The 16888-nt window shown below is 48.8% G+C and overlaps 1 protein-coding gene across 2 annotated transcripts in view; it reads right to left on the bottom strand.

Annotated features, from left to right (window-relative positions):
• INPP5D (inositol polyphosphate-5-phosphatase D) overlaps positions 1 to 16888 on the bottom strand; it is a 149259-nt gene that overhangs the window by 35488 nt on the left and 96883 nt on the right. For both annotated transcript variants that reach the window (XM_054477564.2, XM_054477565.2), the window contains exons 10-14: positions 11615 to 11721; positions 7934 to 8036; positions 5827 to 6023; positions 5308 to 5425; positions 529 to 625 (exon numbers count right to left, since the gene is read on the bottom strand). In XM_054477564.2, coding sequence (XP_054333539.1) covers positions 529 to 625; positions 5308 to 5425; positions 5827 to 6023; positions 7934 to 8036; positions 11615 to 11721 — 622 coding nt within the window. The remainder of the gene's footprint in view (positions 1 to 528; positions 626 to 5307; positions 5426 to 5826; positions 6024 to 7933; positions 8037 to 11614; positions 11722 to 16888) is intronic.

Genomic DNA, 16888 nt, shown 5'->3' with positions numbered 1-16888 from the left:
CATAGCAGGTGGGGGAAAGTGAGACTTAGCCCTCCAGCCCTGCTGCAGCAGACCACCTTAGTGTGCAAATATGGCACAGGCAGGATGCAAAGGGCATTTGAGGCCACACTGGGTGCACAGAGGGCAGGGGCCCTGGAGCAGCAGCATCTGCTCAGCAGAGAATCAGAACAGTGAAGATTCTAGATTGCTGTCTTCATTCCTGGGCCCCAGCTAGGCAAGATCAGCTTGGATTTGTAAGGAGGCCCCAGAGGAGGCTTTCCGCTTTAGAAACAGTGCTAGTTAGGGGTCTACCAGGCTAACGACGCAAGGAAATATCTTTTCTGACCTTCAGACAAAATTCCTCCACATGTGAGGTCACTATTGTGCTGCAGTTGCCTTTAATGAGACTGCGGTGGGCCCTGAAAGGCCACAGGACATCCACAGGGTCAAAGGCAGGAGCTGAGCAGGTCCTTCTGGTGCTTAGAGGTGTGAGGCGTGTCTGGGCAGACAGCCCAAATGCACACTCTTGTGGGGAAGGAGTTCCATTACCTGAGTTTCTTTTCACTTCCCGAAGTCAAGTGGCTGTTGACGAACCCTAAAGAGGTTCCATTGAACATGAACGACACCCCCACGGCTCCCTTGTTCCCTAAAAAGAAGAGCAGAAAGAAGAATAAAAATATCAAACAGACACAATTGCCAAGGGGCCAGAAATCACCTGAAGGCAGGGTGAGAGGTGCTGTGAGTGAGGAGCTGGCAAGGGGAGGGCGAAACGGGGTCGTGCGGGGTGGGAGCTGCTGGGCAGAGAGGGGGAGATGAGAAAATGCAGGAGCAGTGCAGATGGCGGCAGCCTCAGGCTTCTCCGCGGGGCAGAGGAAGGCGGCTGCTGCGATCCTCCCCTGGCATCTCTCTCTAAAGTGACCAGGGTGCTAAGTGGGCAGCCAGAAGCCCTGGGAAGATTCAGAAGGTTCCAGCCTAGGTGGGCTGATCTCCCTCCCAGCGAATTCAAGGTTCCTGGGGAGACCAAAAACCCACACTGAGATCACACCTTTTTCTGCCAACGTTCTGATCTGTTCCAGGTCAGTGGTTCCCAAAGGATGTTCCCTGGACCAGCAGCTGCACATCACCTGGGAACTTCATGGAAGGGCAGATTCTCAGCCCCACCCCAGACCTACTGAATCCGAAATCCTGGGATGGGGCCCAGTAATCTGTGTTTGACAAGCCCTCCAGTGTCAGTGGTGGGCAAATGCTGGCTCACTGCCAGCTGCAAATGGTTTTACATTTGTAAATGGTTGGAAACAATTCAAAAGAAAAACAATCTTTGTCATTCATGAAAATACGAAATTCAAATTTCAGTGTTCATAAAGAACATGTTACTGGAACACAGCCATGCCTATTGACTTCTGGATTGTCTGTAGCTGCTTTCAGACTACGATGGCAGAGCTGAAGCACTGTGACAGTTGTGTGGCCCAAAGAGCCTAGAATATTCACCATCTGGCCTTCTATGGAAAACGCTTGTCAACCCCTGCTCTAGTTGATTCTGACACACGCAGGTGAGAACCTGCTCTGTCCAACACAGGCACAGGCCACGGGTGACTATCAAACACCTGAAATGTGGCTGGTACAAAATGAGACGGGTTGTGAGTGTAAAATACACATTGGAATTGTGGCCTTGGTAAGAAACACAGACTGTAAAATATCTAATAACCTTTTACATTGAATATCTATTGAAATAATTGTATTTTGGATGTATGAAGTTCAATAAAATCTATTATTGAAATTAATTTCACTTGTTTCCTTTTTAATGTGGCTACTAGAAAATTTGATCTATTGATCATAATAGATCAAATTGTAATCTATTTTGATCATAAATCTATTTATTTATTATCTATTTGGCTCCCATTTTCTTTTCTTTCTTTCTCTTTTTTTTGGAGACGGAGTCTCACTCTGTCTCCCAGGCTGGAGTACAGTGGCATGATCTCTGCTCACTGCAACCTCCGTCTCCCAGGTTCAAGCAATTCTCCTGTCTCCGCCTCCCGAGTAGCTGGGACTACAGGTGCGCACCACCACACCCAGCTAATTTTTTGTATTTTAGTAGAGCCAAGGTTTCACTGTGTTGCCCAGGTTGGTCTCAAACTACTGAGCTCCGGCAATCTGCCTGCCTCGGCCTCCCAAAGTGCTAGGATTACAGGCGTGAACCACCGCACCCGGCCCCATTTTCTTTTGGTTGGACAGCTCCGGATAGGCCATAGGCTGAAGGGACCCCTGGATATCACCTGGCTCAGCCTCCTCAGGACCCAGTGGGGGAGTACACAGGCTTTCTGCCCTCCAGCCCTCTCCACTGCACCTAGCTCTCCAACCCTGCCCCTCTGCCCCCAACCCGGGAGGGTGACCTGGAACTGAGCAACTGGTTCCGGTCCCGACAGCCTGGTTTCAATCCCTCCCCACCACTTTCTTATCCCTGGGCCTTGGGCAAGTTGTGGATCATCGCCATAGACTCTGTTTCTTCATCTGCGAATGGGAATAATAAAAGTCCCTGCCCGAGTGTTTGTATTATTTTTTTCTAATTTGAGATAAAGTCTGTGTCACCCAGGCTGGAGTACAGTGGCATGATCTCAGCTCACTGCAACCTCCACCTCTCGGGTTCAAGCGATTCTCCTGCCTCAGCCTCCCAAGCAGCTGGGATTACAAGTGCGCACCACCACATCCAACTAATTTTTGTATTTTTAGTAGAGATGGGATTTCACCATGTTGGCCAGGCTGGTCTCGAACTCCTGAACTCAAGTGATCCACCTGCCTCGGCCTTCCAAAGTGCTGGGATTACAGGCGTGAGCCTACCACGCCGACCAGCATTTGCTGTTCCTGTCCTGTCCAAATTATGGCTTGGAGCCATTTCAGGGGAGTGGAGGAGGGAGGCTGGCCCCAGGGCAGAGAGGAGGGGAAGGAGGGGAAGGTGTGTGTGAGCTGCACAGCCCAGAAGCTGCCCTGCAATGGTCATAAAGCTGGGACTCTGGCCAGGCCTTTCTCCTCACCCCTCAGATGCCAGTCGCACTGCCCTTCTCAGGGAGGCCCCTGACCTCTGCTCTCTGCCCACGCCACACACTCCTTCGCCAGCGCGCTCCCTCCCAGGAACTGGCTTCTTTCCCTCCCGTCTGCTCATGCAATGTGTGTCAGGTCCACATGAGCAGAGCTCCTGCCTGCTCAGAAGCTGACCCGGTGCCCAGCCCCAAGGCCAGGATGACCAGGAACTGGTCTGGCTGAGGGGGTGGTTTTATGTGGCCCCAGGAGGTCCGAGCATATTCTGCACAGCTGGGCAGGGGCTGGTGGGAGGGACTGGAAGCCCAGGGAGCGATGGAATCCACACCCGGGACTGTTCCTGGGCAGCAGGAGGGCGTGGGCGCAGCCAGGACAGCCACGCCAGCCCCACCCTTCTACTGTGGCAGGAAGGAAGGGGGACGAGTGGGGGTGGACGCGGGCAGTTTGCGGTTTGTCAGCAGAAAAGCTGAGAGAGCTTTGCACGTTCAATTGCAGCAATTCTTCTATTTCCTGTTATCTCTGGGACTCTGTCCTGTTCCTGACTCCACTGACTCCAACCACCAAAAACCACTGGCCTCGCCCCTGATGCCAGCCCTGGAGCCCTGTGTGTGTAACACCCCACATGCACACATGCGTGCACACACACACACACACACACACACACACAGAGAGGCTCTAGCACTTATGCACATGCACTCGGACACCCACCCTCACATACCTAGACTCTCATAAACACACACAAACACACATGCATGGACTCACACACACACAGACATTCACACACTCATAGATATGGGGTGGTACACTCATACACGGACTCACATACATAGACTCACATAAAGACACTCACAAACACATGCATGGACTCACACACACTCATAGATACGGGGTGGTACACTCACACATGGACTCACATACATAGACTCACATAAACACACTCACAAACACAGATGCATGAACACACACACACTCATAGATATGGGATGGTACACTCACACACGGACTCACATACATAGACTCACATAAACACACACTCACAAACACACATGCATGGACTCACACACACATAGACACTCGCACACTCATAGATATGGAGTGGTACACACACACGGACTCATACATAGACTCACATAAACACACTCACAAACACATGAATGGACACATACACAGACACACACACTTATACATATGGGGTGGTATGCTCACACAGGGACTCACATACATAGACTCACATAAACACACAAACACATGCATGGACACACACACTCATAGATACGGGGTGGTACACTCACACACGGACTCACATATGTAGACTCACATAAACACACACAAACACATATGCATGGACTCACACACGCATACAGATACTCACACACTCATAGATATGGGTGGTACGCTCACACATGGACTCACATACATAGACTCACATAAACACACTCAAACACATGCATAGACTCACACACATATAGACACACACTCATAGATACGGGGTGGTACGCTCACACATGGACTTACATAAACACGCTCACAAACACACAACCATAAACTCTCACACCTACACAGGCTCACACACTCACATGCACGCTCTCACTCACACAAACTCACATACACAGACCTACTCACACACACATCCTACACACACACACAGGCTTGCACTCTTACACTCATGAAGACTTCTTGCCCTTGTTACTGCTCTCTGAAGCCAGTGACTCTCCACTGACACCAGCGTTTCCAGATCCAACCTGGTGCACAGGGACCGAGGGCAGGGGCCAGCCACCTCCCGCCTGTCTTATAAGGAAGGTCTCACTGGCACACAGCCACTCCCATTTGCTTTCTGGGTTGACTGTGGCTGCTTTCCTCCCAGAAAGGCAGGGAGGAATAGTGTTGAGTGGCCTGCAAAGCCTGAAATACTTACTATCAGGCCCTTCCCTTTCCTGCAAAAGTCGGCCAATCCCTGTTCTAGGTTCTTGCTACTCAAAGTGGGTCCCACAGGCTGACCAGCAGCGCTCAAGTCGCCTGGGAACCTGTCAGAAACTTGGAACCCTGGGTTCCACCCAAGATCTACTGAGTCAGAACCTGCCTTTTAGCTAGATCCCTGGGACTGCTGGTGTAGACCCTGAGTGAGTTTCAGCCAGGGAGACTAACCACCCCTATTTGCTGAGGACTGAGCAGGGATCTGAGGATGTGAGGCTCTCTGTTTATAACCCGGGGAACTACTGGTGGGATCAGGATGATGTGGTCGCGTGAGTTGAGGCAGAGGGTGTGGGAGGAACATAGGGTCCCCGCCCTGCTCACCCAGTGTGTTTGCAATGCCTGTCTTCACGTTGTCAGTACAGATGTGGCTGATCCGGTTCTCATGCTCAGGCTTGGCCAGCACCACGATGCGGATGTTCCAGAGCGTATGGATGGCGACCTGGTGGGAGGACAACGTTGCAATACTCGGCTCAAGTGTAGGGTGTGAACCAGGGCACAGTGATTCACACCCAGCCCCAGCCGCAGCCCCTGGGTGTAGGGTATCCTGTCTGTAATCCCAACCCTTCAGGGGACTCCCAACGATGCTTGATAGGTGAGACAAAGCATCCTAAAGATGAGAACCGGGGCTGACCAAGGGTGGGAAGATAGAGGACTCAGTGGTTTTCAGCAATACCCCACAGATCTCATTTATTTCTGAATACAGACGCATCTCTCAGTGGGGGCCTCCAGACATCCTTGAAAACAGAGCTGATAGGCTGAGCCCGCCCTTGCCTCTGAGACAGCCCAGCCGAGCAAAGATCCTGTCCCGGAAGCCCACCCACGGTGCGGCCAGCTGCTCACTGTTTTAAAAGTCACACTGGTGATTTCTTGCAGGGAGTGTTTGAGGATCTCCAGCCACTCCTTCTCACTCAGGGGGTCCTCTTGGGTGCCGATCACGTAAATGTCATGGGGGATGTAGTCGGCAGAGTCGTCCCGCGTCTTTCCCTGCCCCTTGGAGAGAAACCAGGACGTGATCTTCTTGGGAGGGGGGGCGTTACCTTCAACAGCAAAACCCAACACCAAGTGAGTCAAAGGCACATCGAGTCAAAGCATTAGGAGAATTCAAAACAGAGGGCGGGAGTGTGAGGGAGGTCACGTCGTTACACAAGACCATCCAGGCAGACCAAAGAAATGCCTGCAATGGAGGCCTGGGCACCAACCTCACCCAGGATGTTGGTTAGGGCTAGAGCTCAGTTAAGCCTCTTCTTAAACATATTAAATTTCAAGGTATAGAAGCACCAGAAGATTCCCTGATGTCAGACACTGTCCTGCACTTTGAGGCTATGATAATTGAGACACAGTCCTGTCCCTCAAGGAACTCACATCCTATTCTCAAGACAGCCAAGGGAACTGACAAGTTTTAGATGGCGGGTTCTAACCCATTGTTGGGAGACAACAAAGGCTCCCTTGCAAGACAGATCCCAGCCCAGAGTGGAGAGATGCCTGGGTATGAGCCAGAGAAACGGGACAGCATGGAAACTCCTCTGCATTCCCATTTCAAAACTGAGTTAAAGCAGCTCACCCAAGAAATTTTGAACGGTTCTCTCTACAATGCCCTTGAAGGATGAGCAAACTTTGTTCCTCAAAAAGGTGAGTTTCTTGCCTTACAAGTGCAAAGAAGCCAAGCATTGGAGTAAATGGACTGTGGCTAAATTCTGCTCCCCCAGGAGGCTCAAAGTGGGTGCCTGAACTCCCGGGCTGGTGGGTCCCCGGCCCTCCTGCAGCATGGCCTCAGCTGGCTCTTTCCATACTCTTCTGTGGGAAGGGCACCCCTGCCCTTGTGTCATGGACATCCCTGACCATGTCCAGAGAGAGGAGATCAGGCAGACTATTGTCTCTTATTAGAAACACTGAAAGGGACCGAAGGGGACAAGTGACCCCCTGGGGCACTGGCTCGGGCTCTACTCCAGGGCTGCTGTGGCCCTGGGACACGAGTGACACGCTGTCACTTCACTTCCAGGAGTCCCCTGCCAGCCACTGCTCACCCTCTTCCTCCCAGACTCCTCTCAGGACAAGGGTAGGGGACACGTGACACCCAGTGAAATTCCAATTTCAGATAAACTGGTAGTTTTTAGAATAAGTTTATCTGGATGTCTTCTATCTAATTTATTTCTACCTGAACACTTACACTAAAAAATTATTTAGTATTATTTATATTTAGTAGGGTGCATGTGTTTAGTATATAAATATACAGTATATATGTTTAATACAAAATATATTTAGCATATATTTAGTATATTATTAGCTGTATGCTTAAACTAAATAATATTACTTAGTATAATTCATATTTAATATAATAATTACATTTATTTAGCATATGTATATATACTGTATGTATTTAGCATATGTATATATACTATATATTCAGCATAATGTCTATTTAGCATATATATTTAGGATTTGTTTGTAGCTAAACATATACTAAAAAGAATTGTTTCTATGAAGTCAAAATTTAACTGGGCATCCTTTTTCTACCTACCTATCTCTCTGTCTCTCTCTGTCTCTCTCCTGATAAATCTGGCAACCCTACTCAGGGTGGACTTCTTTCTTTCAGGCCTGGAGCCCCTTGGTGAGCTGCCTAGGGCTGACAGGGTGCCCATGAGCCCCTTCACCTAGATATGCAGACTCTTTCCCTAAAACTTTCCAATTTAGACATACAGAGTAACCCACGCCAGCTGCTCTTGGGGTACAATAGTCCCAAAGCTTGTTTTTCTTACCCATCATCTCAGCAAAAGGGTGGAATTCCTTAGGAAGGAGGTTGTGCGGGTGGGCTGGGGCTTAGGGACAGGGCCCTGGGGCAGGAAGGAAGGGGACATGGATGTTGTCACTCCACCCCACCTTGAGGATGCCTGAGTCAGGAAAGCAGAAGCAGAGGGGGTGACAGCTGGGAGGGGGCGCGTGGACCCACCCATGTTCCAGGTGCCGATGAAGATGGTGATCATGTCAGGCTCCGGCTGTTCTGAGTGCTTGTTCTTCATCTGCTGCAGGAGCTGGCAGAAGCCTTCTCTCTTCTAGGGATGGAAGGGCAGACAGACTTAGAAAGGCCTCTGCCTCCCTGCACATTACACTTTGCAAAGGACTTGGTCAGCTTCAAAAAAACTGAGAGGAGCGTAAATCAGTATGAACTTCCAGGACAGCAACCTGAAAACATGCATCCAAAGTCGTAAGCGAGTGGCTTCTGGCCCAGACATTCCCCTGCAAGGTTGTGACTTTAACAAAGTAATCAGGAGCTGCACAGAAGTCCAACCCTGTCACAGCTCTGCAGCACATGCCTCAGTACAGAAAAAAATCAGAAACAACCTTACCGTCCAGCCTTAAGAGGTTCATTAATAATGTATTAGAGGGCCAGGTGCGGTGGCTCATGCCTGTAATCCCAGAACTTTGGGAGGCTGAGGCGGGTGGATCACCTGAGGTCAGGAGTTCGAGACCAGCCTGACCAACATGGTGAAACCCCTGTCTCTACTAAAAATACAAAATTAGCCAAGCGTGGTGGTTAATGCCTGTAATCCCAGCTACTCGGGAGGCTGGGGCAGAAGAATTGCTTGAACCCAGGAGGTGGAGGTTGCAGTGAGCCAAGATCGCATCATTGCACTCCAGCCTGGGTGACAGAGCTATATTCTGTCTCAAAAAAAAAAAAGTATTCTAGACCATCCATAAACTAGAATATCATAGTGTTTAACAAGTATGATCCAGAACTATCTTGCCAACAAGGACAGGTGGCCACAATATATATTTTTAAGCATGAAAAGCTAGTTGACAAATGATATGAATAGCATCATTGCATTTTTAATAAAACATTTGGGCCTGGCACAGTGGCTCATGCCTGTAATCCCAGGACATTGGGAGGCTGAGGCAGAAGGATTGTTTGAGACCAGCCTGGGCAACATAGGGGAACCCTGCCTCTACAAAAAATAAAAAAATTAGCCAGGCATGGTGGTGCATGCCTGTAGTCCCTCCCAACTTAGGAGGTTGAGGTGGAAGGATTACTTGAGACCAGAAAGTTGAGGTTGCAATGAGCCATGATCTTGCCACTACACTTCAGCCTGGGCAACTGAACAAGACCCTGTCTCAGAAAAGAAAAGCAAGAGAAAAAGAAAGAAAGAAGGGAAGAAAGACAGAAAGAGAAAATTAAAAAACATCTGGAAGGGGCATAGTCCCAGATTAACTCATGGTATATGAGTGTTTTTATTTTAAACATTTGCTTGTTTCTGTTTGCCACGTCTTCAGCAAGGAGAATGGATTACTTATGTAAGGAAAGAAAATTTAAATTAAAGAAACTAGTTAAAAAGAAGAGAGGACACGAAGGCTTTCATAGCCTACTCAATATTTTTCACGTATTTTTCTGGGGTACCCAGTGGGGCACCAAGCAGTCTCAGTTGGCCCTGTCTTAGGATGCAATCAATAGAGCAGGCAGACTTTAACAAAGTACACAAATTTCAGGGTGTAACATATGACATGACCAGTGTTTGACTATTTAAACCTGCAAAGACAGAAATTTTACATGATTCAACCTCATAATTGCAAATCTCAGTAAGTCCTCCCTGAAGACACCAGCTCACAAAGATGTCATAATGACCATCTTTACTATAAGATGCCTCGAGTTGGGAGTGGCTCAAGATTCATGGCCTCCATTTATCCCTGTGCCTCAGTCCTTTTGAGGTGGCAGCAATGGGGCAGAGCTGGTGTTTGAACCTATGCCCAGGTGCTCAGAAAGCATTCCAGCCCAGCGGTCTTTCTCTCCATCTCCCACCACCTGTCTGGGCCCCATTCTCCTGTTTCTCCCAGACCCTTCCCTATTATTCCTGACAGCTCTGGACACCTTAGACCTCCCACCAGCCCACCCCTGATGCTTTGGAAGTGAAAGTAGGAGCGGAGACTGGGCACTCAGTGGGAAGCTATCACTGTGGGCCTGCACCAGAAGCGCTTGTCCCTTGGCCTTGCTCGGGGTCCCTGATGTGAGATGTCAGCCAGCACCTGATGTGATGGACACCCTTATTGCGCTGCATTCTTTTTTTTTTTGAGACAGGATCTTGCTCTGTCACCCAGGCTGGAGTGCAGTAGTGTGATCACAGCTCACTGCAGCCTCGAACTCCTGGGCTTAAGCAATCTTCCCACTTCAGCCTCTCAAGTAGCTGAAACTACAGGCTCATGCCACCACATCCAGCTATTTTTTTTTTTTTTTTTTTTTTTTGAGATAGAGTCTTGCTCTGTCGCCCAGACTGGAGTGCAGTGGCGCAATCTCGGCTCACTGCAAGCTCCGCCTCCCGGGTTCACGCCATTCTTCTGCCTCAGCCTCCCAAGTAGCTGGGACTACAGGCGCCCGCCACCATGCCTGGCTAATTTTTTGTATTTTTAGTAGAGATGGGGTTTCACCATGTTAGCCAGGATGGTCTTGATCTCCTGACGTCGTGATCCACCTGCCTTGGCCTCCCAAAGTGCTGGGATTACAGGCATGAGCCACCGCGCCCGGCCTTTTTTTTTTTCCTTGAGATGGGATCTCACCATGTTGCACAGGCTAGTCTCAAACTCTTGGTCTCAGGCAACCATCCCACCTCAGCCCCCCAAAGTGCTGGGATTACGGGCATAAGGCACCCACCATGCCTGGCCTAATTTTTTTGTTTTGTAGACATGGGGTCTCACTGTGTTGTTCAGGCTGGTGCAATCCATTTTTACTGCCTCACATGAGCTGCACGGCAGAGAACAATGAATGAGGCCATGATGATGGGTTTTGGCCCTTGGTTCAAATTTCTGAGATGAGGGGTCAGGTCACAAAGAACCCACTCTGGGGGCACAGAGGCCCAGCCTGGGTTTACCCAGTGGCCCACAGAACCTCTTAACCCAGGAACCCATCCTGGAAGGGGCATCTCACTTCTGCAGAAAGAGGCAAAGTGTAGAAGTGAAAGTCTCTAGCATGGAGCTCCAGTCAAGACTCAGATTGAAATCCAGGGGTGGCTCACACCTATAATACCAGCACTTTGGGTGATGGAGGTGGGAAGATTGCCTGAGCCCAGGAGTTGGAGACCAGCCTGGGAAACACGGCGAGACTGTCTCTACAAAATATAAAAAATTAGCTGGTGGTGTGTGTCTGTGGTCTCAGCTACTTGGGAGGCTGAGGTGGGTGGGGGGATCCCTTGAGCCCAGGAGGTGCAGGCTGCCATGAGCTGTGATCACGCCATTGCACTAGCCTAGATGGTAAAGCGAGACGCTGTCTCAAGTCAGTCAATCAATCAATCAATCAATCCAGGAGTGTCCCAAAGGTTTCCCAAGTCCAGGCCAGAGAAGCTGAAAGCCTTTCCTCCAGGTGTGGGGCTGAGTTAGATATGGGTCATAAAGGATGTGGCCTCGAGGCTGGGAGGCAGCTGGGCAAAGTGGGAAGCCTCCCTGCTCCTGAGGCAGTGATGGCTCAAATCCAGGCCGACCTGGAACGTGGTCCTCAACTTCTCTAAGCTCACCTTTCCCAGGTGTGAAATGGGTTGTTCTGGGAACTGAGTGAGCTAATGATATACACTCCCTGGCACACAGCGAGCCTCAAAACGCTTGTGTCCCCTCCCTACCTCACAGCCCATTTTAGAAGTTTGCTGTCACTTACTTTGGAGTCAGCAAAAACATATTCCTTCCGCAGGATCTTCTCCTTCTCTGTTTCCACCAAGATCACCAACTTATTCAGAAATTTCTGTGACTTAATGAGCTGCAGGACTTAAGAGAAAAGAAATTCATTAATTCATTCATCCACTCATTCAACCAATATGAACAGTCTCCATTATGTTCCAGGCACCTGACTATCAATTCCCATCCCCAGGCTGAGCCCCGAGTTTGTGTCTGGTCTCCCAGCTCCCTCTGCTTCCAGCTGCTCTTCCCAAGAGAGGCTCATGCTTGGGGAGGGTGATGTCTGGAACAAGCAAGAGTTGGCCTGAGCAGAGACAGAGTGATCGTCTTTTCATCTTTCTCCCTGCCTCCCTCCTTCCCCTCTCTCTTCTTCCTTCTCCTCTTCTTCTTCCTCTTCTCCCTCCCTCCTTTCTTCCTTACTCTTCCTCCTCTCCTTCTTTTGCTTTGTTTTTAGTTTATATCTAAATTTAATTTTACATTTTACTGTCATCAACAATTAAAAGAGTCAAGTTGTTCTATAAGGTTTTTGCAAACAATAGTCCCCCACAACCCAACCTCTCTTCAATGTCCAGCTCCCTATAGGCAACCAATTTCAACTCTCTTAATGGAGTCTTTTGGAATTTTACTCTGTTTCTTAAAAAAAAAATGCTTAGATTAATACTTTCTGATGTTTCAGTTTTCATTATGTCCTATTGCATGTTTGACTGTCCACTATGGAAGATGAAGGTTGAAATTTCTTTCACACACACAACCTGCTCCCCTACCTTGACTCCCTGCCAATGCATAATTTCAGTCCCCACGTCATCCTTCTAACAATTATATCATAATTTTGGCCAGATAAGTACTCAGTGTTTCTTATTCTGATTATCGAAATGCTATTGACAGACCAGCCCTGATTGTTTCTCTTTTTCTAGACAACCTTTTGTTATTCCTGGAGTTAGTAATTGCCATACTTTTTTTTTTTATTGTTTCTAATTCTTCCCCAGTTTATAACTCTCTTTTCCATGTGACCAACTACTTTCATCAGTTTCTTTGTCCTGAGGGAGCCTTTCCCAGAGCCTCTGGGTCTTCTCTGGACTGGTGACCTCGAGGGCTGAGGCACAGTTTTAACCTTGGGGCCTTACTTCATAATCCAGGAATACATTTCTCTCTCTCTCATATTAAATTCCATTTCTTGGACCCCATGTCTTCCTCTTCTTGGTTTACACCCTCATTTTGGTAGAGCAACATCTCTAGTAGCTTTCCAAGAAAGGAAGAATGGGTGATACATTTTTAGAGGCCTTGCGTGTCTGAAAATTCGACCCTCACACTTAACTGACAGAACTCTAAATTTGAAATAATTATCCTCCGGACTCTGGAACCTTGTTCCATCATCTCTAGTTTTCAGGATTGCTGGAGAAACAATGTTGTTCTGATTCTCTTGTTCAGAAAAGAGTTAGCACAGCAGGCCCAAGACTGCTGTCCTTAGAAGGGCTTGCTTGAAAGGTTGGCTTTCTGCTGTCATCTGGGAACTTAGATTTCGGGAGGGTTCCCACCATTCCCAGAGCTGATGAGTGGCTTGCTGTGCCTACATTGTTTGTACAAACAATATGGTTTATGCTGAGCACCTGTTTTCCTTTTGGGAGTCTGTAATCTGGGCACCTGCCAGGTAGAGGGTGTCTATGTGACCAGTCCCTAGTTAACAACCACATTTCACACATGTTGTCACACCTCACTGGGGGAGGAGGGAAGTGTGTCCTTTGTGACTCCACAGAAGAGTGGAGCCACTCCTAATGGTGGCTCACTGTACTTAGAAGGAAGCGTGGGCCAGGCACGGTGGCTCATGCCTGTAATCCTAGCACTTTAGGAGGCTGAGGCGGGCGGATTGCCTGAGCTCAGGAGTTCGAGACCAGCCTGGGCAACATGGTAAAACCCTGTCTCTACTAAAATACAAAACAAAAAATTAGCCAGGCGTTGTCGTGGGCACCTGTATTCCCAGCTACTCAGGAGGCTGAGGCAGGAGAATTGCTTGAACCTGGGAGGCGGAGGTTGCAGTGAGCCAAGATCATGCCACTGCACTCCAGCCTGGTGATAGAGTGAGACTCCATCTCAAGCAAAAAAAGAAGAAGGAAGCGTGAACCTGGCACTCTAGCTCAGCAAACCCACACACCTGGCCCCTGCCCAGTCTCGGCCTTGTCTGAGCCACAGCCACCTGGCCATCTCACCAGCCACACTGGCTCCTGTCTTGGAACTGTGCCCAGTGGCCCCTTTCCCTGGTTTGGGCACAGCCAGCATCTTCCTGACACTCAGGTCTCAGGCTCAGACTCTTAGAAGCTCGTGCCTGGTTTCTTTTGGACTTCACCCCATGCATGTGTCTTTTCCCTCGGCTGATTTTGCTCTATAGCCTTTCAGTGTAATAAATCGCAGCTGTGAATATGATCACCTGCTGGGTCTTGTGGGTTCTCTGACGGAATCACAGAATGTGGGGGTGGTCTTGTGGGGCCCCTGACACAGGGTGTAATCTATCTTTTGCTCTGAACATTTTTAGGATCTTTTCTTGGAGCCCAGCGTTGTGAGACTTTCCGGGGTTGTGTGGGCCTCCTGTGTTGTGTGAGCACTTGGCAATTTTCAACCTGGAGGCAAGTGTTATTCTGCTCTGAGACTCTTTCCTGAATTCTTTAATAAATTTTCTCACTCTGTTTTCTCTTACTGACCCTTATTATTTTGATATTGGCCCTCCTGAACTGGTCTTCTTCTTCTTTCTTTCTTTCTTTCTTTATTTATTTTTTGAGATGGAGTCTTGCTCTGTCACCCAGGCTGGAGTGCAGTCGTGGATCTTGGCTCACTGCAAACTCTGCCTCCTGGGTTCAAGCAATTCTCCTGCCTCAGCCTCCTGAGTAGCTCGGATCACAGGCGGCACCATCATGCCTGTCTAATTTTGTATTTTTAGTAGAGATGGGGTTTCACCATGTTGGCCAGGCTGGTCTTGAACTCCTGACCTCAAGTGTTCCACCTGCCTCGGCCTCCCAAAGCGCTGGGATTACAGGCGTGAGCCACTGTACCCAGCCCTGAACTGGTCTTTTAAATTGTAAAAATATTGCCTCTCCTATTTTCCATCACTTTGTCCTTTTGTTTTGCCTTTTGGGAGCTTTTCTGAACCGTATCTTTCCACTCTTCCATTGGGTTCTTATTTTTTTAAATTACTGCTATAATATTTTTATTGCCCCAGAGTTGTCCTTCCTTTCCCTTTCCCCTTCTTCCCCCTTCTCTCTTCCTCCTCCTCCTTTTTCACTTTCATTTTATTCTCTTCCTGTTCCTTTCTAGGTATAATTCTGTTATTCCACAGGCCCATTTCTTTTTATCTATAGAATTTGATCTCTCCAAGGTTGGGTGCAGTGGCTCACGCCTGTAATCCCGGTGTGGCAGACCAGGTCTCACTAATGCAGGCCTCCGTAACAACTGTTTCAGTACTGACTGAGTGGTTAAGTTAAATATCAAAAGCCAGTGCCCTTATACAAAGGCTGGAATGTAACAAAAGCCCATCAGAAGTCTTGCCTAGGTGAAGGAATTCTTAACAGGACCAGTTTAGGATTTAACAAGTTTATTGGAGGTCTGAAGGAACTCCCCAAACCTCCGTGATTTAGCAGGAGACAAGATAAGGGTAATCACCCCAGCACCTGGACCCATTTAGATGAAGTAAATTTACTGAGGCTCCAAAGGAAGGTCTTCAGGACTCAGACCTTAGTTATAAATTAAAAGAAGTTAATCACTTATATCTTTCAATGAATACACACTTACACGTAGACATACAGCTTAGAAGGTATATAAGCTCTGGAAAACTTTATAATTTTGAGTTGGTCTGGTGATAATTTCTAGGCCTTCTTCCTGTAACCAGTTACAGAAAATAAAAACTCTCTTCTTCCCCAGTTCATCTGCATCTTGTTATTGGGCCACAAGAAATAGCAGCCCGACCCTCAGTTTGGTCCAGGAACACCAGCACTTTGGCAGGCCAAGGCAGGCAGATCATCTGAGCTCAGGAGTTTGAGACCAGCCTGGCCAGCATGGTGAAACCTCATTTCTACTAAAAATACAAAAATTAGCCAGGCATGGTGGTGCATGCCTATAGTCCCAGCTACCTGGGAGGCTGAGGCACGAGAATCGCTTGAACCCAGGAGGTGGAGGTTGCTGTGAGCTGAGATCGCATCATTGCACTCCAGCCTGGGCCACAAGAGTGAAACTTTGTCTCAAAAAAACAAAAAGAATTTGATCCCTCCAAGTGTTTTGTCTTTGTGTCCCCTGTCTTCTGTCCCCAGCTTCCCTCCAGTGTCTGGTGATCCTTGGCTATCTGTGTCCAATGGTGAGGTGGGGTCTGTCGAGCAGGGCTTCTCCACAGGATGGTCTGATGGGCTGAATCCTGGGGAAACTGCGTGATGGCAACACCTTTCCATCTTTGCCCCTGGGCTGATCAAGTTTCCCAGAGAAGACTACTAACTCCTGCCTAGGGAGGGTGGGGCTGGCCAGCAGCATCCTGGGAGCTGGGCAGGGAAGAAGGTTGGGGTCTCAGCACTCAGCAAGTGACTGTCCCTTAGTCCTCTGTTTTTGGTAGGCTCTCCTGTCTGCAGCAGGCCTGGCATCTCCCAGCCCTTCACCTTCTCCAAAGAAGAATATCCAATCTTCTGCCAAAGGAGTGAGGAGGAGCCACTGGCTACCTGGAGTGGAGTGTGATCTGTTGGGCTGAACTGTCTTTAAATAGACTTCCATCTGATCCTGCTGTGTATAACCCCACCTTCACCCCACTTCTTGGGGTCCCCGAGGCTCTCAGCTCCTGAGCCCTTTGTGGGTTTTGTGTGAGTCAGTGTCTCCGTTTTTTCTTCCACCTGCTTAGGGTTTCGTTTTTTGGTTCCTACAAGTGACTCTCGCTATCCATCTCCTTTCCGGCTTTCAGAATGTTGTGGCTCTCCCGTTCTCTTTCCCTGTGGGTTTTGCCTTCCGGAAGGGAACTGATGACAGAGCATGCATTTAACCATCACTTTGAGCTGGAAGCCTCCCCAAAGGGAAATGACATCAGCCTCATCTGCACCTCAGTAAGCATCCCACAGTCCGATTCCTACCACTGCTAACCAAATGCTCTGAGACTTTTCCAGTCTGCTACGATCAGGCCATGTCTCCTTCCCCTGAATTTCCTTGCCATCTGTTTGCAGGACTGTGCGGTTGCCCCCAGGATGTGACATCTTGTTTGATCAGGGTTATTATTCCATCAGGGTCAGTCAGCGCCCCA

This window comes from Pongo pygmaeus, chromosome 11, assembly GCF_028885625.2.
Source record: "Pongo pygmaeus isolate AG05252 chromosome 11, NHGRI_mPonPyg2-v2.0_pri, whole genome shotgun sequence".
NCBI lineage: Eukaryota > Metazoa > Chordata > Mammalia > Primates > Hominidae > Pongo > Pongo pygmaeus.
This window is presented reverse-complemented; position numbering and strand designations above follow the sequence as displayed.